Below are 23,472 nucleotides of genomic sequence, written 5' to 3' on the forward strand. Positions count from 1 at the left end.
TTTGCTTGACGTACGTCGACTAGATACGAGTCAATATAGGATTACTTTAGACCGTGAAAAACATCTTTTAAACGACAACGGTTCCTAACTCGATCTCAACGTAATTTCTAAGCGTTCGGTCGGCTAAACCTTACTTAGCAAATCATGAAATGGATAGGCGTCATCGTCTCGGGCATATTAGTTAATACTACGATTATAACCGGATTCCCGCGAGTATGTGTCTGATCAGGACATACTCGGCCGTGGGGTGCGAGTACTGGTACGTTTGTTTCGAGATGCCGGGGCGAACTCACGTAGGTATCGCATGGGTTGTAGGACTTCTCGGGGAGCGCGACTTCTCGGGGAAGTATTTTTTTTTTTTGATTACAGCTGGACCCGTTAAGGCTGCCTACGTACCTCCTTTGTGGAAGATCAAGCCATTCGTAGTTCTTTGTTTTCCGAGTAAAAGTGGCTGAGAGCGCATATACTCGGGGTTTTTTTTTTTTTTTTTTAGAGTGAGCGTGACCGTTGGTCGTTCACCTGCCTTTGCTACTTTTAGTGGTGGAAGAGGCGAAGGTCTTTCGAGTTCCAGGCTCGTGGTACCGCTTCGCCTGTTGAAGTCGCGAGGCGGTAGACTCCGGGTTTCACGACCTCGATGATCTTGTAGGGTCCTTCCCAGTTGGCTCCGAGTTTTCCGGCTTTCCATTCCTTAGTGTTTTCGAACACCTTTCGGAGGACCAGATTTCCCAATTCGAGGGGGCGGGACTTAACCTTCTTGTTGTAGTAGCTTTCGATCTGGTGCTGATAGTTCTGGATACGAAGTAACGCTTGGTCGCGTCTTTCCTCGATATCGTCCAGTGCGTCAAGGAGCATATATTGGTTAAGCTCGATGTTTTGCGGCATTTTGGAACGGCGTAGGCTCGTCACGTTTACCTCGGCAGGTGCCATTGCTTCGACTCCATAGGCCATCGAGAAAGGGGTCGCTTTCGTCGCTCCGCGAGGCGTTGTTCTATGGGACCAGAGGACTCCATCTAGTTCTTCGGCCCAACATCCCTTCTTCAAGTCGAGTCGTTTCTAAAGTCCGTCGATGATTGTTTTGTTTGTGGACTCGGCCTGACCGTTGCTTTGCGGGTTTCTCGGTGTGGACATATTGAGTCGAATCGTCCATCTGTCGCAGAATTCCTTGAAGTGATGGGAGATAAACTGGGATCAGTTTGTCGGTAACTATTTCATACGGGAGCCCGTGTCTGCAGATGATGTTCTTCCAATCAAACTTCTGCACTTCCTTGTCGGTGATGCTGGCGTAGGCTTCTGCTTCCACCCATTTGGTGAAGTAATCTGTTAAGACCAGGATGATTCTTTTCTGTCGAGAGCTCGGCATTGGTCCAATGATATCCATTCCCCACCGCATGAAGGGGTATGGCGCCATTAAGGTATGGAGTAACTCCGTCGGACTGTGGATGGTTGAAGCGTGTCGCTGGCACTTGTCACATTTCTTGGCATAGGACTCGCAATCTGCATTCATAATTGGCCAGTAGAAACCGAGGCTTTTCACTTTTAATGCGAGAGCTCGTCCCCCCGAATGATTTCCTGCTGCCCCCTCATGTGTTTCGGCCATGACTAGTCTCGTTTCGTCTCCGGAAATGCATTTAAGGAGTACCTTTGTTGCAGTCCATCGATGAAGTGCGCCATCCATGACGACGTAATACGCACTGCGCCGTTTGAGTCGTCGTGCTTCCCATTTTTCTGTGGGTAATACGCCATTGGATAGGTATTCGATGAATTCCGTTTGCCAATCGTTGAGCTGTTCTTCCGTTGCGCGAGATTCCCCTTCATCAATATCCATGGCGTCGGTGATAGATGCTGCAATGGCAAGCGGCTCTATCGCTGGGCTGATGCTTGGCGTCTCGATCCTGTGTATCGGGATTATCCTTTTTACCTGGTCGTGTAGCTTACTTCCGAGGGCTGCGAGGGCGTCCGCGCATACGTTCTCTCCGCGGGGAACTTTTGTGAGCTCGAATAACTCGAAATGTCGTGTAAGATCTTTGACAAGTGTTAAGTAGGCATCTATCCTCTCATTTCTGACGTCATATTCTCCAAGAAACTGACTCGCTACGAGTTGGGAGTCGCAATATGCGCTGATTCGTTTAGCATACTCGGCTTCGTTGTTGGATGCCGCAAAGCCAAAACTGAACGATTGCCGGATTAGTTCGCCTATCGGGGATTGGAGCTGTACGCCTGCCCCCGAACCTTTGTTCGTGGATGATCCATCTACGTGCAATATCCACTTCAGACTTGGTAGCACGAGATCATGTTCTAACTCCGGTGTTAGCTCGATCAAGAAGTCAGCAAGAACTTGCGACTTAGCTGCTGTTATATTCTTGTACACGATGTCGTGCTCGCTTAGTTCCGCTGCCAATTTTGTTAGCCTCCCTGATTGATTAGTATTTTGCATTACCGTTCGAAGGGGCTGGTTGGAGAGTACTTCGATAGTGTGTGACTGGAAGTAAGGTCGGAGTTTTCTTGCTGAGGTGACGACGGCGAGGGCCATCTTCTATAAGGTCGGGTATCTCGTCTCTGGTTCCGTCATTCGCTTGCTTATGTAGAAAATAGGCTTCTGTTCGCCTCGGTCTTCTCGTATAAGGACGCTGCTGACTGCCGAGGAGGTGACGGCAATATATAGAGATAGGGTGTCCCCAACTTTGGGTTTCGACAGAACTGGAGGCGTCGCGAGGTAATGCTTGAGTTGATTGAACGCTTCCTCGCATTTTTCGTCCTAGGCAAATCTTTTGTTTCCTCGCAGAAGTTCGTAAAATAGGAGGCATTTATCCGTAGATCTTGAAATGAACATGTTAAGCGCTGCAATCCTTCCGGTTAAGCGCTGAACTTCGCGGGTGTTCTTAGGGCTTGGGAGATCAAGGATTTCCGTTATTTGCTTTGGGTTTGCTTTGATGCCTCGCTGAGTAACAATGTAACCAAGGAATTCTCCTGATGTGACACCAAAGGTGCATTTTCCCGGGTTGAGCTTCATTTTATACTCGTTCAGCGTTTTGAAGCAATCTCGCAAGTGGTCCAGATGGTCTTTGGCGCGAAATGATTTGACCAGCTTGTCGTCGATGTAGACTTCCATAGTGTTTCCAAGTTTGTCGGCGAACATTCTATTGACTAGACGCTGGTATGTTGCCCCTGCGTTCTTCAGGCCGAATGGCATGACTTTGTAGCAATATGTCCCTCTATCTGTTATGAATGCCGTTTTCTCGCGATCATCCATATGCATCATGGTTTGATTGTATCCCGAAAAAGCATCCATAAAGGTTAAGAGCTCATTACCGGCGGTCGACTCTACTAAGCGGTCGATATGCGGGAGGGGGTAGCTGTCTTTCGGGCAGGCCTTATTCAAATCTGTGAAGTCAACACAAATGTGCCACTTCCTGCTCTTCTTCTTTACGACGACGGGGTTTGCTAGCCACTCTGGGTACCGTACTTTGGCTATGAATCCTACGTCGAGCAATCTATCAACTTCCTCGTTTACTGCTTTAGACCGTTCGGGCCCGAGCTTCCGCCTCTTTTGTCGAATAGGTTTAAACGTCGGGTCAACGTTCAATTCATGAGATGTTATTGCAGGATCTATTCCTTTCATATCAGAAGTTACCCACGCAAAGGTTGAGGAGTTCTCTTTAAGAAAGGAAATGATCAGCGATTGCATTTCATCGGAGAGATAAGCGCCAATGCGCACGACCTTTGATATGTCAGCCTCGTTGACGAGTACCTCGCGGATTTCTTCCTTCTGAGGATAGATCTTATGGATTGGTTTGTTGACTGCGCTGACGAGTGAGGTTTACTGTTGTAACTTGACTGCGGCGATAAGCAGGTCTCTCGCCGCCTGTTGGTCCCCACGGATTGTCTGTGTTGCTCCGTCTTTCCCAGGAAACTTAATGCACTGGTGATAAGTGGAGGGAATGGCCTTCATGGAGTGTAACCAGGGTGTACCGAGGATGGCGTTGTAAGGTGCCCTAGCCCGGACGACAGAGAACTTAACGGTGCGGGTTATGTCACCTGCGTAAACTGGGAGACGTATCATCCCAATCATCTGTTCCGAGGAGCCGTTGAATCCCGTGAGAGTGCGTGAAGAGGGCTTCATGTCGCGTAGGCCGACCCCCATTTTATCGAGCGTGTCTCGAAAGATAAGGTCGACTGAACTGCTGGTGTCGACGAGAACCTTTGTGACCTGGCACTCACCAATTCCAATATCAATGAGGAGCGGATCGTTATGCGGCATACTAACGCCGTGAGTGTCGGCTAGGCCTGGGCATTTTACCCGGACCCAAAGACCCGAACCGGAACCGACCCGAAGATACAGGTTCGGGTCCGGGTCTGGGTCCATGCTAAGTACCTATAGGGTCTTTTTTTTTGGACCCGCGGGTCTCGGTTCGGGTCCGGGTCCTACCCGAGACCCGTTCGGGTACCCGAAGTACCCACAAATAATTGTATATACTAGGTATATTTGGGTGATTGGGTATATTTTTGGTATTTCGGATTTTTTTTAAAGTTTCAGGTTTGGATTTTCGGGTATAATTGTAGGTTTTTGGTGAAATTTTAGATTTTTAGAAAATATAATTGGGGTATTCGGGTAAAATTCGGGTATGTTTTGGGTTTTCGGGTCTGATTTTGGATAAAGTTTTTGGTATTTTTGCGGTTCTTCGGGTATTTAGAGTTTTCGAGTACAAATCGGGAACTTCGGGTCTATTTCGGGTCCTAAATACGCGAACTGACCAGGATCCGAAATATACCCAAAAAATTTGGGTATTTTACGGGTATTGAAATTATAGACCCGAACCGATCCGGATCCGACAAGACCCGACCCGGAACCGACCCGAAAAGTTATAAGTACCTATATGGGTTTAAATTGCTAGGACCCGAAGGACCCGGACTCGACAATACCCGACCCGAAGACCCGAATGCCCAGGCCTAGTGTCGGCCGCCGAGAAAGATATTCGATGGTCGTTTTCTACTTGTGAAGGCCACTTTTGGGCAGTGACGGCCTGTCGTCTATAATCCTTAACTGCTCTGACCGAGTCCCCGCAGGGAGGTAAACCACCCATTATGACGTTAAGGTGCGGGGTGTTTGTAGCCTCCATCAACTCCCGCTGCGCTTGCCTTTTCGCTTCGATGCACGGTCGTAAATCATGTTGCTTGGGCTGACTGAGCTTAACGCGTAAATCTTCCGCTTTGGAGTTGATCTGTTCACGTAAATCTGCGGGTAGGGATTGAAAGTTTGCTGCCGCCCCGTCGTGGGCGGTCTTTCTTGCTTTAGATTCGTCAAGGGACGTCCGAAGGTCCGTCTTGATTTCGTGCATTATCTCAGCCTTCCGCTTCAGAAAGGTACGCAGATCCTTCAAATCTGTTTTCCTATCCAATGTTTCGTGCAAATCTTGTTGCCGCGGTAGGGTTTCGTCATCCGAGGAATTAGCCTGTCGAGAGAGGATTACTTCCACTCGCCGTCGGTTTTTAGGTGGTTCTTCGTCAGTTGATTCACCCTCGAGATTGAGACTGTTTACGGCGGGTCTCTCAGGGCAGGTTCGTTCTTCTTTTTGAGGGGCTTTTGCTTGAGACTTCTGAATCTTCTTCTCTTTGTTTTTGCTCCAACTCTTATTGTTTTTCGGCTTCTGCGGAGATTCAATCTCGATTTTCCCGCTTTCGATGGATTTGAGGAAGTGTCCGTATAAGACTTTGCAATCCTTCGTATCATGTGATTTGACCTCATGATAGGAACACCATTTACTCGGCTCGACGGTGTTCGAGCTTGTCGGTTCTGGGGAACTAGACTTTGGCTGGCTGGTATCTCGATCCCAATGATTCCACCCCTTCTCTCGCGCCATTGCGGCGGAACCCGATGGTTCGCCGTCGTCTATAGCATTCATGTAGCCCTTCTTCTGGTTAGGCTTGCCACTTGTGGAATGTTAGCGCGGTTCTTGACGAGCGTCGTTCGTCCGGGCGGGAGTCTGTTTCCCTGCTGCTTCTTTAGCCGCCTTGGCCTTAGTATCCTCCTCCATTCGAATGAAGTTATTGGATCGAGCGATGGCATCCGGTACTGATCTCGTTGGGTTTCGGTAAAGATCAGCCCGAAATGGTGACTTAATGTGGAGGGTGTTCATCAACGACTCCACGGCTATATGGTCTGGTACGTCGACTTTCGAGACAATGGATTTGAACTTTTCCATAAAATCTCTCAAGCTCTGCCCGTTTGCGTGGTTGAGATTCCAAAGATCTGTGGCGGTGGCTTCTTGTCGAGTGAACATGATGTAATTTTTGAGGAAAGCCGTCGAGAGGTCGTGAAAACTATCAACGGAGTTCTCCTGAAGACCGGTGAACCAGTTAAGAGCGATGCCTTCTAGGGTTTCGACGAAAAGTTGACAAAGCCGGCGTCTTTTTCCTCATCAGAGAGGTTCGCGCATCGCATCGCGATATTGAAGGATGTGACGTGAGCAGAAGGGTCGGATACACCGTCGATGGTCAGAAGACAGAGCTTTTCCATCTTTCGGAGGCGGACCTTCGTTATCTTTTCGGTGAACTGTGTCCGGAGAGATTCTGCTAGGACTCGCTCGATCTGAGAGGTGGACGTGGTGACACGATGAATCTTGGAGTTTATATCCAGCACCGACTATTTCAGCGCGGCGAGCTCGTTTATCGTCTGCGCATCAAGACCCACGGGGCTTTGGGCCACTTCATCATCGGCGACATCTTGGTTGGCAGTCTGCGTTGGTGCTGCACCAGTCGCGCTCTCTGTGTTAAACAGATGTCTTCGGTACTGCGCCGTCGAAGCTTCCACGTTCGCAGCGAGGGGGGCTAAGATCTTTGCGAGCGCTGCGATTTGGTCGGTCTCTGCTTTCTGGGCTGCATCTTGCTGCGCAAGGCGCGCCATGATAGTTTCTATTGAAGCGGGTTGGAGTGGTGTCGGAGTCACAAGGAAAGACGCCGGCGTTACTTCAGCGGCTTCACGATCTTCTCCAGAGGAAGGGCCGTCGTTACTCGTCGCCATCTTGTCGACGTTACTTTGCTAAAGGCCCCATGGTGGGCACCAACTGTTTGATCGGGAAACGGTACGGAACGAGATAACGTTCAGATTTTAGATGTGGACTTAAGCAAAGACGTCTTATTAACGGTCAGAAGACTGTTTCGTTGGTTACAAGGAAAGGAGATGCGTGAAAAGAAAGGTACCGGAGCCTTGAAAGCTTTACCGGAGAGATACGACAAGGCGAGATAACAAAGGTAAAACCCTAATCTAGCCGGCCAGTGTGTATCAGTGATTTCGGATCCCCCTTACGTTGCCTTTCCTTCCCCTTTTATAGCTGACCTCACGCTCTTCCGTGACCTAGTTTGTGTCGTCTCTGTGGGCTTTAACTCGCTGGGCCGAGAAGCCCATGCTGTCTCGTGGAATCGTTTAGTCGAAAAGCCCATCGAAAGCTCTCTCACATTACGCCGAGAGATCGACCCTTCAAGCCACCGCGCCGAGCCGATGCTCCGCTTCATGTGGGCCGGTCTGTTCTTCGGGCCTTGAGGGATGGTCGAATTTACCATCTACAACTTCGAATTCAAATCAGCATGTCCTTCAACAATGTCTGCAAGTTCTTGCATTCTTTCTTGAGGAGCTTTCCTTCCAAATATACTCAAAGTTCGCAAGAAATCCATAAACATATTGAATTCTTCTCCAGATACATCTCCTAGGCTCCGAAAACATACAAAAGGACATCAGAAGAGGGCTATGAGAAGAAAGCAAGACAGAGAAAGACAACGATATGGTCCAACCTTTTTAATCAAGTCAGTTATATGTCTTTCCATTTCTTCTTGAGGCTTTAATAATTCTTCGTTAAGAGGGAACACCTACACAGACATACAAATTTGTTAAAATAGTACTATAAGATATACAAAAGTTTTCCAAGAGATTCCTTGGAAACCTTCAAGAAACCAATTTTGAGCATTACAAACCAATCAATGTTTCATCTTATCACATCATGTGTAGGAAGAGTAAGGAAATGTTGTACCCCGATATCAGATTCTTAGAGAAGATCAATGTAGGCATGAAAAGCGTGGAATCAGCTGCCCACCAAGCTGCTTGGTCAACTTGATAATCCCTTCATAATCCTCAACATTGATGCAACATCTATCACAACAATATCTCTTTTCAGACCGAATCATAAACCCTAAACCTAGCCGAACCTTAGACTTGTCCGTAGATTGGCTGAGGCGCTCGTCGAACTCATAAAGCTTCTCGATGTGGTTGGGGATAATGTTCTGACATTTCGAGAGTAAGCTGAGATTGAGAGAACGGACGCAGGTGAGTAGATAGATACACAGACGAAACCTTTATTCCGGAAGGTTGATACTTAGTAGCTTTCCCTCGTAAACTAGCCAAAGTGTTTCTGTGAATTTCAATTCCTTAAACGACGTCGTTGCTTTTGAACTATGAGCTTTGAGCCTTTGACAAAACGACACCCTTGTTTAGAATTTATTTCAAATTTGCCTCAAATCTTTAGAAAAGTGCAAACTAACCAGCCGATTTGGCAATAACTCGGAACTAGCCAACTAGGAACTCAAATCAGTTCGTAAATCAAGACGACAGAGACGATTGTTCCCAACAATACGATGAAGCTTCTATTCTCGAAATTAGCGCCTTGTGATACTTAACCATGTGAGATTGAGATCTATAAGCTCGTGAAACAATTGAAACAGGCAAGAATGACCAACAAATTTGTTATTAGACTTAGAATGTCTCCTTTGTTTATTAATTTCTTTCTATAACATCACACAATATTTAATTAGACAAATTTTTAGATTATTGTTTTCATCCCATACGAAAACAATATAAATAAAAGGCGCTTTACAATCCATCTTCCTTATGCTCCTAGTCTTCACTTAAAGACCACCCCCAAAGTAAAACTGTCAGCTTCTTTGCACCTCCAAGAATGTAATTACAGAACAAAGGTGTGTTTGCACTTTCTTTGTAAAGATGTATTGTTCAAATTCACATGAACAAAGCTGCGTAGAGAAGTTGGTTCCAAGTATCTGGCAACCCGGGAAGGCACCAGTGGCTGCAATCATTTCCTCCATCGCCACCATAAGTAGAAGGATGAGCATCTTTTCTCAGCTGAGATAGCGTGGTGATATCAAGCAAGGACACACGCGTTTTCATCGCTCCCAACACTTTGGACACAACTCCTGCAGATGCAGGCTGGCCACTTGGGTAATTTGATCCACCCAACGGCTGCATTTGCCCAGTACAACTTTTTCTCGGCTCGTTCCATTCCCTTCCCCTGTCACCCACAGGAAAGACATAACATCGATTTAGGTTTGTGTCTGAACGCTATTTTCTCAAACCATAGCTAATTAATGACACAAAATACATCTCAAAACTTTTATTATGCATTCACATCACAATCTTTAGTAGCTATAACATAATTATATTGTTACACTAGCAAATTATTACATGTAGTGAGTGGCGAGTTAAATAGACTTACTCGTAGTGAGTGGGAGAAATGCCTTGGAAGAAAACTTTGGTTTTGGTGGTATCGACGTTTTGGTCAACCCATCGACCCCAAGTGCTAAGTCCTTTGTAGAAAGCATCAAGACGGTTCATGTCTCTCACCAAAGACGACCCATCTCTAATGTAATCCCACCTAAAAAGAAGAAGAAGAAAGATTCAACGCTAAGAATGAAGGATATAACGGGTTTAGATTAAAGACGTGGTAATGTTAATGGTGCGCACCCTTGAGAATTGCCTTTGTGAGTCCACCAATGCCAAGAATTGAAGACAAGAACGTCCATGTTTTTCCAAGCATTAGCACCTCCTTCAATAGCTCCAAGGTTAAGAACACGTCCTACTTTCTCTCTGGCTATATCCACTATGTATGGTGTTCTATATAGATATAACGTCACTCCATATTCCTGTTTTTATTTAAATTTTTTTTAAAAAACATCAGATTCAGGGATTATATTTTTTTCAAAATATCTATTTCCATCAGAAATATAATTATTAAATGAAAGAAAAAGGTTTTGCAGAACAAAGAGAATAGTAAAAAGTAGACAGAGGGAAAAGGAAAGAACAAGTTGGACTGTTGGAGTTGTTGTCAGTGTACTTCCTTTACGTATTATGTCCTTTTGTATTTGTTTTATTGTTTTTATGGACAAATTGTTTCTCAATGAATAAAAAAGAAATGAAATCTTCATAGCACAGTGGCGAACAAGTAGGGTAAAACTTTCTCTAATTTTTTTAAACAAATAAAACGGGAAAGAGAATGATTAAAATTAAAGAAGACATGTCACTTCATATTGTTTTCAGTTTTCCACTTGATGAAATGATAAAAAAAAACTTAGCACAATTTTGGTAAAGATGAAAAATATCTTTCGAAATAATTAAAACAAATCAAAATTTCACTAAATAAGAAAAAGACGATATGTATCTATCGAAAATTATCTATACCTATTTATACTCTGGTATGTGACACTTTTCTCATAATGTAGAATTGTAGATGAAGAATAAAATAAACTTTTCTGTTAATTATAAAAGAGATATTAGGCAAGTGGATGTATGATAATAAGCATTTAGCACCAAACAGCTTTTTCAATTCTTTTATAAATATATAGTCCGTGACTAATAAGCATTCAATAGTTATGACAAGCCAATTCATTTTCGTTAATGACAACTATTCCTCGTGGGGATTGGTAATTAGATTTTGTATTTATCCGAAGAACACAGTTTTATAATTTTATTAAAGAAAAAGAGACCTGGAAAGTGATAGTAGAGAGTGGGGTACGCTTGAGAAAAGTGTACTTGGCGTTTGGTACCGACGCATGTATCATACATCCTAACGATTCCCACATGTTAAGACTCAGTGAGTCTCCTACGAACATGACTCGCTTCCCTCTCCATCTCCTCAGAAACGCCGCACCGTCGAACCTAATCACGTAATTAACCAAAAACATAAGTAATTAACGTTAATCATCATGCGTTTACATTTTACTATTACATCTCGTTGTCACTTTACACTATTCTTGCAAAATACTCCACTAAATCACTTTTAAGATAAAAATACTCCTTTTTCATTTCTAAAACAGAATATAAAAGATCTTCAATGAAATGCTATACAACACCAACTTCTAATTATAGCTATACAATATATAACGTACAGAGAAGATTACGTTCATTACAATTGTAAAATTTTAACAAAAAAAAAAATTGTGGTAACTAGAAAAAATGTTCTAAACAGTGCATGTAATGAGATTATAGAAATACCCACCAATCAAATTCTTGTAAAGTAGTGTGTTTAGCTCAATTTTAAGGTTTCGTTTAAAACGTTGGACATATACAAAACTAAAAGTGCATAGTTAAGTAGAAACCTTGGGATACTGCAAGATGCAGGTTGCCATGAGTACTTGAGGAACTGTTTGTCAGGTCGCTTGCCACAGTTAAACTCGCCGTCGATGAAAGGACACGAGGATGTATCATAGAAAGGGTAAGAAGCATCAAAAACCCATCGGCCTTGGAACAAGTTACATCCACTCCTCTGCTTCTTCCCCCTCAGTGACGACAACCCACCATGCGCCGTGCTGTTGCGGTGGTCGGTGTTCACGAGGAGTGTGTTGTCCGAAGCAAAGGCTTGCTTGGATCCCGACAGGATAAACACTGATAGAAGTGGAAGAAAAAGGAGAGAGATGAAGTAGAAACCCATCTTTTTATTAAACAAGTACTGTCTTAAGGTTTTGGGTTTTTGTGAAGAAGCTTGTCGATGGGTTCAAGCTTTTATACACATATATGTGTGTACGTCTATACAGATTATTAAGATAAAATGTTTATATAAATATTCCTTAATATGCTTCAATAATAAGTATCTATATTTTACTGTACACCATTATTCAAAAAACAAATTCCAGCCTTGCGGCGCGTTGAACTCGACTCTAATCTATCCGATTTAAAAAAAAAATCATCTTAAAAAATATACTTACCAAAGATTGTTGGACCTATTTATTAACTAAGGTGTTACCTAATATTTCTCTAGTTATACTAACAATAATTAATGCTTCCTAGTTATACATACATTACTTTTACATCTAAAGTTAAATCTGGAACTATAACAAGTTTACTTCCTAAGAAATTTGCAGCTCTCGACATGGATCCGCAACTACAACGAGGTAGATATAACTGGTAGTTCACGTTAAATATTTGCAGAGTGGTAAAATCATACGAGAAATTCTATTTTTTAAGTTTTTGTCACAAAAATAGTTTTTAATGGAAAAAAATAGCCCTCAATATATTTTTACCCTAGGATTAACTAATCTAGACTTAGGGTTTAGAGTTAAGAGTTAGGGTTTTGGGGATAGAGTTTCAAATTTTAAAAATTCAAAATTCAAAATAAAATAAGCTATTTTGGTAATTTTCTTTTTTAATGGTTATTTTTGTGACAAAAACTTAAAAAGTGTTATTTGAAAGAATTGCCCTAAATAATAAATAATAAATAATAAATAATAAATAAGTAATGAACTATCATACGTATAAATCATATAAACCATACAAACTGAGTACATTATATATAATATAACATAGATAAATAGTTAGAACATCTTTTCACTTCCTTTTCTTGAAAGTTATCAAAATTCTGCTTCCAACTTATTTTCGAATACAATATTTTATAATTTAAATTATCCAAAATAAAATCCTTTAATAAATTAAATTAATCATTTAATATTTTAGTTAGACTAAATTATTATATATTTATTAATTATTTTTCTTCTTACGTTATAAACAAAATATGTTTCTCGTATTTCCTTGCATTTCCAACGTGTTTTCATCCCATAACGTTTTCAAAACGGGACAAACCTTGACGAAGTTTTCATGAAACCTAAATGAGAACAGGTATCTAGGAAGCTTCATAAAATTGCATAATTTGCTACGATCATCTTTTATGGGTCTTTATAATATAGCTTATTGCCTGATAATGGAAATAATATCTATTATAATACGGGATTTCAGACCGACGTGATTATGTCGTTGATCTCGTTTAGCAACAAAATTTAATCATTTTGTAGAGGATGGCACTAAATAAAATATCGGAAATGTTAAGTCAATCTCAATGATTAGTTTAAACGTTAAATCAGCGCTTTAAATGATACTTGATACGAGAAGAATGCAAAGTAAACTATAAACTAGTTAGGTACATACTATGCATCTTTATGTGGTCGTATTAAATTAACAGTACATTATGTATATCTCAAGCTTTTAATACTAATTACCAAGATGGTCAATTATTAAAATGTTACATGAAAAACTTCGGAACTGATAGTCGGCATCGACAGCCCACTTTTTCAATCGGTGTAGACAGTTCATGTGTCAAGCTTTTGGTTAAGTTATAAAAAAATAGAAGCAGAATCCCTTTGAGAGTAGAAGACAAAGATGAGTTTTCACCGTCTTGGGTTCACAAGTCACATGAAGAAAACACGTATGCTGGGGAGTGTATATATAACATAATACATGTGAATGGTATGTGTATGGCAGAGAGAAAGATCATGGAAGGATATGGGGAAGACTCGTGAGTGGAAAGTGGAGCAGGCTTTGTCTTTCTAGGGAATCTAAACATCTTTTAATCTTTTTATCATATAGTACTGTATAAATTTTCTGTATGTATGTAACATATGTTTTCTTTATATATGAATTCAGTAACTCCAACCAAATAACATCAAATATGGGTGTTTTGGCTTAACATCAAATTTAATGTTCTGATATTTTTTTATCTTTAATTATAACACCAAATTTCACACTAAAAACAATAATTCATGTTCTTATTTTATTTTTTGGTTGTCAAAATATTATTATTTTTAATCTAATAATATTAATCATTTGATGACAAAAAAATATTAATCATTTATCACTGACTAATTATATTTCAAATAAAAGATAAACTGATAATTTTAAGAGTATTTTAAATTTGTACCATGTTTAAAAATTATTTATCACATTTAACTTACGATTTTAACTATTTAATAAATAGATCGATATGCATATTATATTTAATAAAAATGAAAATATAAAAAGATAATATATTTACTTTTAGTTACAATATGTAACTATTTTATAAGTATGTTTTACTATTATATTAATGATAAATAAAATAAAATATTTAATGTTTAGTTGTTGTGAAAATAAAATGAAAAGCATAAAATAATATGATATATTCAAACTTACATTTTTGACCTAATTAATAACACTAATGTAAATGTATTATTAAATTAGGAAATATAAAGATATGCTATTTAAATGCTTGGTACAATAAATAGTATTAAACCAAATTTGATGTAATATTAGTATTCACAACATCAAATTTAGTAAGATTGTATTATTTTGGAAATTATACTGAAATAAAATTATATCAAATTTGATATTTCAAATCGTAATTTGGTCTTACAGGTAAATTATCTACAATTAGATTAATTTACACAAATATCTTAAATTCTAGAAGACTTTAATATTTTTCAGCCCAAAATCATTAATTTTTAAGTGATTTATAAAATTTTAGGTTTGGCAGTAGAAATCAGTAGTTTGGATGTGATTCTTATAAAGGTTTGTCTGATATTATTTTAAAAATAATTAAACATCATCACAATTTACTTTGACAACATCAATTTTTCCCTATTGTTACTTTTTAAGTAAATTTTCGAGGTTTGGTATGCTAAATCTTTAGATCAAATATTAAGTAAGCACATTAATCTAGAACGTATGTAGTATTTTCTTTGGGCACGGTTCCACGAACGAAGGTTTTTTTTTTTTTGTTGGACTGGACATTCCGCTGGTCTGCAGGTCACGGGAACATTTAATCATAATCATCAATCGTCAAATGCTTTTTACGCCATCGCGTATTATTTTATTTCTGTCAAAACATTATGCATCATACAAGATTTGGACAGTATAAAGACAGTTAACATTTTCTGTTTCTTGGTATTTTAGTTGTTTCATTTGTTTTTTTTTTGTTTTTTGTTTTCCTTTTATTAATATGAAGTATCTCAAATCTATGAAATGATTCATATTAATCTTTAAAAATAAGTGTAGTCGATGGATGAACTCTCTCTCTCTCTGTGTCCACGTAATCACACATGTTTAATATAGAAAATTATTTCAAATTCAAATTGCTTAATTTTCCAAAATGCATCTACAACTAAATCATCCATGTGTGATTTAAAATACTGTCATAGTATCTGCTTCATTTGTTTTAGGCCTCTTAAAATACATCTCTTATATTTTATTTTTATAGTATTTTTAGTATGGCGAATTAGAAATTACCTTATTTACGCGAAGAAATTTCATATCACTGTATAAAGTCACTGGTACTATATAAATTGTACCGTTAGTGTAGAAATAATATTACTTACAATCATTTCTAGATATATAAATAAATTTCATTTACATCAGAAAGTGCAAATTAAACACCTCCAAATAAAAACTTTTTCCATTTAGGTATTGTCTGACTCGGTCGTCACTACAAGAAAAATAGGTTTTATTAGCGGACGAAAAACGCTATATAACGATACGATATCGGTTTTAGAAACGTTGTATCATCGCCCGTCATAGTAGGTCAGGTACATTAGATAGCGCTTTTTTAAACTGCTATCTTATGGTTATATACAATAGCGCTTTTATGTATGCAATTAAAAATGTTTTAATAGCGTATAATTTTCGCTATTATTTACATTAATAAAAAACAAAAAAAATACAAATCACAAAAAACAATTAAATCTATTATATATGAATTTTGATTTACAAAATAATTGAATTTGGTTTACAATTAAAATAGTTACAAAATAACCTAATTAAAAAAACTAAACCTAAAACAAAAATTATACAGTTAACACCTAAACCTAATTTGGTTGTTCTCCAACGAGCCGCCATGGCACTTTCGACGAGAAGCAAAGCTGTCTCCAGCGAGGATGAGATGTAGGGTTGTCCCAGAGGAGGAGCCATCTTCGGCTTGTTGTGGAGGAGAGGAGGTTTGGAGGCGCAGATGAGTGGAGGAGAGCTAGGTGGCGCACAGAGGAAGAGAGACATCACTGGAAATAGACTACACGGAGGCGAGAGGCAGAGGACGCGTCATGTAGCAGAGCTCTCACAAAGTAGAGGACTATAATTTTCACAAAGTATGGGAGGAGAAGTCATTTCGTCGCAGAACCGAGGAGGAGACAGATCGGAAGACGGCGACGGCAGAGATGGAAAACTCCCGACAGTTCGAGATTCGTGACGAGAAGACGTGGGCAAGCTTGAGCAGAGGTGGAGAAGAGATGAGATACAAAGAAGAAGATGAGTGGTTGGCCTTGAAGACGGAAACAAAAGAGACGAGAGAGATTCTAGAGAAGAAAAAAAAACGATGTGCAAAGAGAGATGGTGTCGTAGTGAATAAGACAGAGATAAAAAATTGTTTCAGATCTGAAACAAAAAAAAAGAATAAAAGAAACTAAAAAGAATAATGAATTGTGGTCTGATTGTATAACAAAAACACGAGAGAGGGAGAGGAAGAAACATAGATTGAATGAATCTGAACCATTAAATGAATTTAATCAATGGTGTACACTTTGCAATCCACACACTTTTTGTTTTGGCCAATGAAAGAATAGTAGGAGGATTACTATATTTTTTTCTAAGCAAAAGGAGATTAATAATTATGGATATTTTTATTGTAGTTTTAAAATTATACGGAGATAAATACTTTTAGAAATTGTAAATATTAAGGGTTAGAGATTAGTTTAAACTTTGAGAATAAAATTTTTAGTGTTGAGAAATTTTTAATTACTTGTAGAGTTTATATATAAAATTTGGAGTTTAGAATAAATGTATGAGTATAGGATTTAAAAGTTAAAAGTTTGGGATATTGATTTTAAGATCTGAGATAAATTTTTGGAAAAGATTAATTTTTGAATTTATATCTAACATTTGAAGTTAAATTTAGGATTTGATGTTAAAATAGAGTTTAAAGTTTGTATTTAGAGTTTAGGGTTTAAAAACTTGTTTTAGGGTTTAAGGATTCAAAAACCAAACATAGTGTTTTTAATCATGTTTTGCTATTAAATCCAAGTGTTACGTATAAATTAAAACCATACGTTATGATAGCGTTTCCAAACATACTACTTTATCATAGCGTTTCCAAATATACAAACGCTATCTAAAACTAACGGATATGTCAACCATAACACAATCGTAAAAAACGCTATTCCGGTCTGGTATTAAAACTCATTTTTCTTGTAGTGTATGATTTTCATGAAATATGTTACCCAAAACTCATTATAGGGGGGCTCTGTTAAATATTGTTGTTTTGATTAGTTATTTGATACACTGATTGATTATGTTTATATATAATTTATTATATCCCCGCCAGTTTAATACATACTATTACTGTGCGATTTCTGAAGGTTATAAAACACCCAAATATTTTTTTTGCTGTCAAGCAAATATAAATTTGTACCAACCATTTATTCCCCTGTAAACAATCATATCTCTACATTGCCTAATAATTTCGACTCTAATCCTCACGCAATGTTCTCAACTTTGATTTATCAGCTCTTGAACTACACCAATTATTGTATTGTATGATCATTCGATATAATTGTCGCTTTTATTTATCTTTCTTTCTAAAATATGAGACTCACTTCTGTAAACCCATTCAAAAATGTCACTACACATTTTTTAAGAGTGATGTTTTCGTTAGGAGATCCAAGTTAATTAGGTCCAGTGTTACTATGATATATTGCTTAGGATAATGTATATTTCTTCGTTAAAAAGTTCGATTAACACCATATAATTAAGGGTTTATTTGTGAAATAGCTAAAAACTATAAGGAAATTGGTTTAGTAGAAAAAATGTAGAGAGAGATATGAAAAGAAAAAAAAGGTGAGAAACTGTTATTTTGGTTAGTGAGTGAATTTTGGACCTTTTTGGTGTTATACTATGCAATTCCCTATAATTAAAGCAAGACGATTTAAGCCAAAAAAAAAACTATTTAACTCGGTTATCCATGATTTTAATATTTGAATTTCTCCACTAGACCACTAAGAGAAAATCAAATATAGTTCTCTTCTACTACAGTATGAATGTTATACGAGAAGAGTAAATAATTTTTTTGGTTAATTCTAGATGAAAAAATCATTCATGTGTGTTTAGGACTGCCTCTTAAATTTTGGAAACCGTAAACGATATATTGAATATTTTAATAATCTTTTTTTTTAACAAATTTAGAAACTTACATCTATGTTATTTTCTTCAAAAAGAATTAGAAGTTTGAAATGACCGGTCATCTGTTCTCTTTGGATTGGATGGCATAACTACAAATGTCGTTTTGATCAAAAAAAAAAAAAAAAACTACAAATGTCGTTATCTTGAGTTTTCAATAAATATTGTTATCGATTTGTTAACAAGACAAAAAAGAAAACAAGACATTTGTGCAGGAATCTTCAAGGAAGCCTCTGCAAAAGTTGACACGTTGGGTTTGGATATAAGTAATGTATTTTGTCTTGCAGAGTATTTTGACTATTTAGTTCCCTAAAAAGATTTATAAGAGTTCGTACATTATTATTGTCTCTCCATGTCACGGACGGCGGCTCTCGTGAGACTCTATCCCTGTTCCTGTTCGAAATCGCTGTTCGGACGTTGACCGCGGCGATTATGTCCAAATCAGTGTAGTCAGGTGTTGATCCGCGTTGACCTGCATAAGACCGTCTAATTTCCGCGTTGATCGTTTTAGTTTTTTTTTTCGTCCACGTAAATTAAAACACCGTTGATTATTTTTTACTTATTATTAATAGATTTTGTGTAATTATTCATTACTTAATAATTATAATTAACTATCAAACTCAAAACAAACACATACATACTACATTTAGAGATTTTTTTCATACCAAACTCACTATTTACGAATCAAAAAAAGACTGTCTAAAATATTTATAAAAATATATATAATTATGTCTAAAAACTTGTATCATCGTGTTTAAAATTAGCTAAATATATTATAATTATATTAAATTATATTTAAAACTAGGTCTCGAGTAATCCCCGAATACTCTCTGATTTTTCGGTAACTCGCTAGCGTCCGGCGTAGTTTATAACATGGGACTCTATAGCTCATATAAAGGACAAAGTAACAAATGTGGTTCAGTCAGGGGGTTCAATGGTTGACCAACAAAACAAATTACGTGGATTAATATTTTTTAGAGGTTTAGATATAGATGTGGACATATGGTAAGAAAAAAAGATTGTTCCACAAAAAAATATCATTAACGTATTAGACATTTTGAAACCAACGAATTTTAACGTGAAAAATATAATTTTGTTAGCTTTTCAAGACTTTGTAGAAGGTCATTGGTCATCAACTTGCAATGAGTATGAGTTGACCTACACATCACCAAAATGTTATAGTATAATTGCACGATTACGATGAATGATGTGTAACGAGCCAAACCATGCTATATGTGGGATATAAATTCTGGAAACCAAACAGCTAATGAACATGGATCGATGAAAGATGAAATGATAGTTCAATAATCAAATATAAAAGCCCTTTCTCAAAAACTAAATAAATCAACTTTAACAATTTACTAATGAAATGATCGTTTTTTTTAGCAACCTTAAAATATACTAATGAAATGATCATTAAGCTAAGCACTTTAACCATTTGTTTTTATCTATCTTTTAGTACTTCATCCATTTCGTTAAAATATATGTTTTAGAAAAAAAAATATTTCACAAAAATTGTTTTTTACGTTTTCTATATAAAAATTGTAAGCTTTTAAAAAATTCAATTTATTGAATTACTATTAGTTAAAAGCTATTGAAAGTAAGTTGTTCAAAAAAAGTATTGAAAATATAAAATTATAAAACAGTGTATTTATGATAATGGTTTTTGTGTATTTTTAATGTATGAAAACTGAAAATACTAACAAACAATCTTTAAAGAACAAAAGTAGTATTAAAATGAAATTAAGAAATCAGTTTTTGAGATTAGCTTCTTGAAAGAAAAAATTGCCAAAATGGAACAAAAAAAACAATATAGTTGTCCCTATGGTATAAAACCATCACTAAGTTGTCCCTATAGTATAATATTTTTTATAATCCCAAAACTAACATTTCCTTAATCAAATTAAACATAAATTAAAACCATTTTTAAAAAGTTTAATGAAAAAAGATAAAAAAAAATAAGGTAATCCCATAATGTTTTAGAAAGGAAAAAAATGTAACAACAATTTTAAAAAAAAAAGAACACAAGACACAGATCAAAAATACTCTGTAACCTAATTTCATTTGGTTTCTAAAATCCTCCAAAACTATTCTTTTAAAATCCTCTAAGGTAGAGCTTGATTTCAATAACAGTAGCCTACCCCAATTATCATCAGCCAAAAAAACTCATCAAGTGCATACACTAAATTCCCAAACACCACATATTGTATAAATATGCATAATAGAACAAGAGTTTTTGAAAATCACAAGACAAACTATGGAGAAATCATAGATTGATGGAGAAGAAAAGCCAAAATCATTTTTTTTTTGATATTTTGACAAAGAAAATCGATCAGGACACGTTTTAGGAAATTAGAATATTTTAAGAATATTTTCTTAATTGAAACTTCCTTAATTTTCGGAAAAATTGATTTTTTATCCGTAGAAGGCACCTTCTACACTGTGTAGAACCATGACAAAAATTCTGATACAATTTCTACTTTTTGTAGACGTTCGTGTTAAGTTTAGATTTCGTATACCCGAAATTTTAGAATACTTCATAAAAGTAGAAACTGCATTCAAAAGAAAAGTAGCGATGTTTACAATTAGTATAATTCGCATTCTCCATATTTAAAATTTTAATCAATTTTAGATTGTTTCTTCTGAAAAAAGTAGATGGACTTGTTTATTCTGAAATTCGTTTTCTACTAACCCATTTTCTCTAGAAGATGAATTCTACTTTCAGTGGAACATAGTTTTAAAATTTTATTTATCAAGTTTTTAACCAAAAAAAAAATGTGTTTGTGTATATAGGTGTTTTATTAATTGTTTATATTTTTAATATTTTTTTGGATTCATAAAACTATTTATTTCATCAAATTTCAGAAATGAAAAGGGTAAAAAGGAAAATAAATGGACAAATATTATTTTATACCATAGGGACAAGTATGTTGTTTTTACGAGAAATTACATCTCTCTTATTAAATATAAATATTATATTAACTTTATTTCTACATGTAATTAATGATTTATGCAACCAATTAGGTGTCGAGTAAAATAATAAACCTCTACAGAAAATAACAATATGTGATGAAAAATGCAACACTTTACAAAAACAAATCCCATTCACGTCCATAAAATTTTTTGGTCAAGTAAAAAAACATATGATGAATTTTGATGATATGAATTATGAAGTTTCAAAAAAAAGAAAACATATGAAATAGATGAACCATATGGGTCCCATAAAGCTCGTTTATTGGGTCCACACATGTTGCTCCAATGAGTGGGTTTTAGTTTGGTGGCCAACGTTGCTTCCAGACAATGCAAACTTTTTTTTTGAACTGTAAAAAAAAAAAAAAAAAAAGTTAGCATTGTATCCGCTCGTATATCCATTTTATATTGTATACGGAAATTAAAATGGATTGAACAATTAATGTTTTTATTTGTTTTTTATTTGTTTCTTATATAAAACACAAATCATAAAGCTGGTTGAAGTGATTAGTTTTTTTTATGGTGTTGTTTTATTAGAAATTATTATATGGTTAGAGAATTCGATAGATATATGTCATATAAATTCAACTAAAGATTTATCAACTACATAAAAACTCTATAAATTAATAATTGATAAACTATAAACATCATATATTAATAATTATTTCCGTCTTTTGAAACAGTATAAAATATGACATAATTCAATAAACATAATATGTTTTTTTTTTAATTTATAGATAAATATATGATCTTATTAAAATCATAAATTAATAATCGTTATATAAAACTAATATAAGGTAAAAAACTAGTAACATAAACAAAATGTTATATTTTTATTTTTCTTAAATGACTTTTATCTAAAAAATTTCTTTACATCCATAACAACATATAAAACACATTTATGTTTTAGAATATGTAATTTCAATACTTAAAAATATATTAAATAAGAAATTGAAGAGTCCAAATCTATAAAATTTAATCAGTATCTAATACTGCGAAATCAAATTTTTTTCTTTCAAAAATAAAAAATATATTTTATAAATATAAATCTAAAAAAAGAAATTTTTATTAAATTAATAATTCTATAAATTAGTAAATTACTATAGTCCTGACATTATTACTTTATAAAAAATTTACTGATGGTACTTTTAACTGTTGGGTCTATGTCATGGGTCATTATTTTTGGAACAATTTCTGAATTTATATTTCAACCGACAGTTACCGTACCCTTTGGAAAAATATCTCTTAATTTGAAATGGCATCCACAGTCGTAAGAGCACCTTAGGGTTCTTAACTTTGGATATTTAAAAAAAAACTTGGGATATTTAATCAAAAACAAAATTCTCAAATGGTGAGATTTTCATCCAAAAATACCTCAAGATTCTCATTTCAAGTACTTTGGATGAATAACTCTTTTTTTTATAAGAGAATATCTCTATTTGAGATGCTCATTCAATTAATATTTATTTTATCTTTTATTAGATATTCATTGCTAAAGACTTCTCTAATAGAAGTTCTCTAACATATCAGATGTATGAATAAAATTGTAACTGAAATCTATATAGAATTTAAAAGAAATCATGGAAGCTATTTTGCATAATTGTAGATAGTGATAGTCACGTAGGAAAGATTTCTTGTCGTTCTATATTGGCTGGCTGTGCTAAACATGCATGCTGGGTTAGTTAGGTAAGATATGTCTTTCTTTATATAAATATTTGGTAATTACCATTTAATTATATAGATAATTATGTGATTTCAGTGGAGACATTTTTAGTAAGAATATAATATTAACTAACATGGAACAAGCTTGGTTACGCAGTTTCTCTTCCTTGAGCAATCAATTACTTCCTTTTCGAGTTCATAATTGATAATTTGATACAATATGGAGCATACGCTTTACTTCAAATCTAATGTTTTGTTTGAAATACATTCTAGAAATCCAAAAGATATCAAAACCTGAAAACGTTACATATACGATCGGGTATACAGTAGTTAGAAAATATTTGTCAACTAATCAACTTAGAATTTAAATTCAAACAAAATGAGATGGTATTAATTAATAATTTAAATATTTAAGGAAATTCAGTGTTATTAGATTTTGTATTTTTATAACATAGCCTATAGATTTTTTTTGTCAATATGAAACTGACATAATAGAAAAAAACATAATTCAATTTGGCTAGCTGAATCGGAGGTAATAAATGACACAACTGAAAGAAGACATTGAGCACCACGTTCAAGCTTGTATGCCAAAATGTTTTGTG

At 36.1% G+C, this 23,472-nt stretch overlaps 3 protein-coding genes across 3 annotated transcripts; all 3 read right to left on the minus strand.

The window, feature by feature from the left end:
• Positions 1-988: 988 nt before the first annotated feature.
• On the minus strand, positions 989-2,530 carry LOC125587142. The gene has a single exon (XM_048757306.1). It carries the CDS (start codon positions 2,528-2,530, stop codon positions 989-991), a length of 1,542 nt encoding a protein of 513 aa, XP_048613263.1.
• Positions 2,531-3,817: 1,287 nt separating this feature from the next.
• LOC125587143 lies at positions 3,818-4,258 on the minus strand. The gene has a single exon (XM_048757307.1). The coding sequence runs from the start codon at positions 4,256-4,258 to the stop codon at positions 3,818-3,820; it is 441 nt and encodes a 146-aa protein (XP_048613264.1).
• A 4,458-nt stretch (positions 4,259-8,716) lies between these two features.
• LOC106397278 (protein trichome birefringence-like 38) lies at positions 8,717-11,952 on the minus strand. The gene is made up of 5 exons (XM_013837861.3): positions 11,374-11,952; positions 10,762-10,933; positions 9,743-9,921; positions 9,495-9,653; positions 8,717-9,290 (listed from the first exon to the last, which is right to left on the minus strand). Exons 1-5 carry the CDS (start codon positions 11,703-11,705, stop codon positions 9,002-9,004), a joined length of 1,131 nt encoding a protein of 376 aa, XP_013693315.2. The 5' UTR covers positions 11,706-11,952; the 3' UTR covers positions 8,717-9,001.
• Between the last annotated feature and the right edge of the window lie 11,520 nt (positions 11,953-23,472).

This window comes from Brassica napus, chromosome C5 (assembly GCF_020379485.1).
Source record: "Brassica napus cultivar Da-Ae chromosome C5, Da-Ae, whole genome shotgun sequence".
Classification (NCBI taxonomy): domain Eukaryota; kingdom Viridiplantae; phylum Streptophyta; class Magnoliopsida; order Brassicales; family Brassicaceae; genus Brassica; species Brassica napus.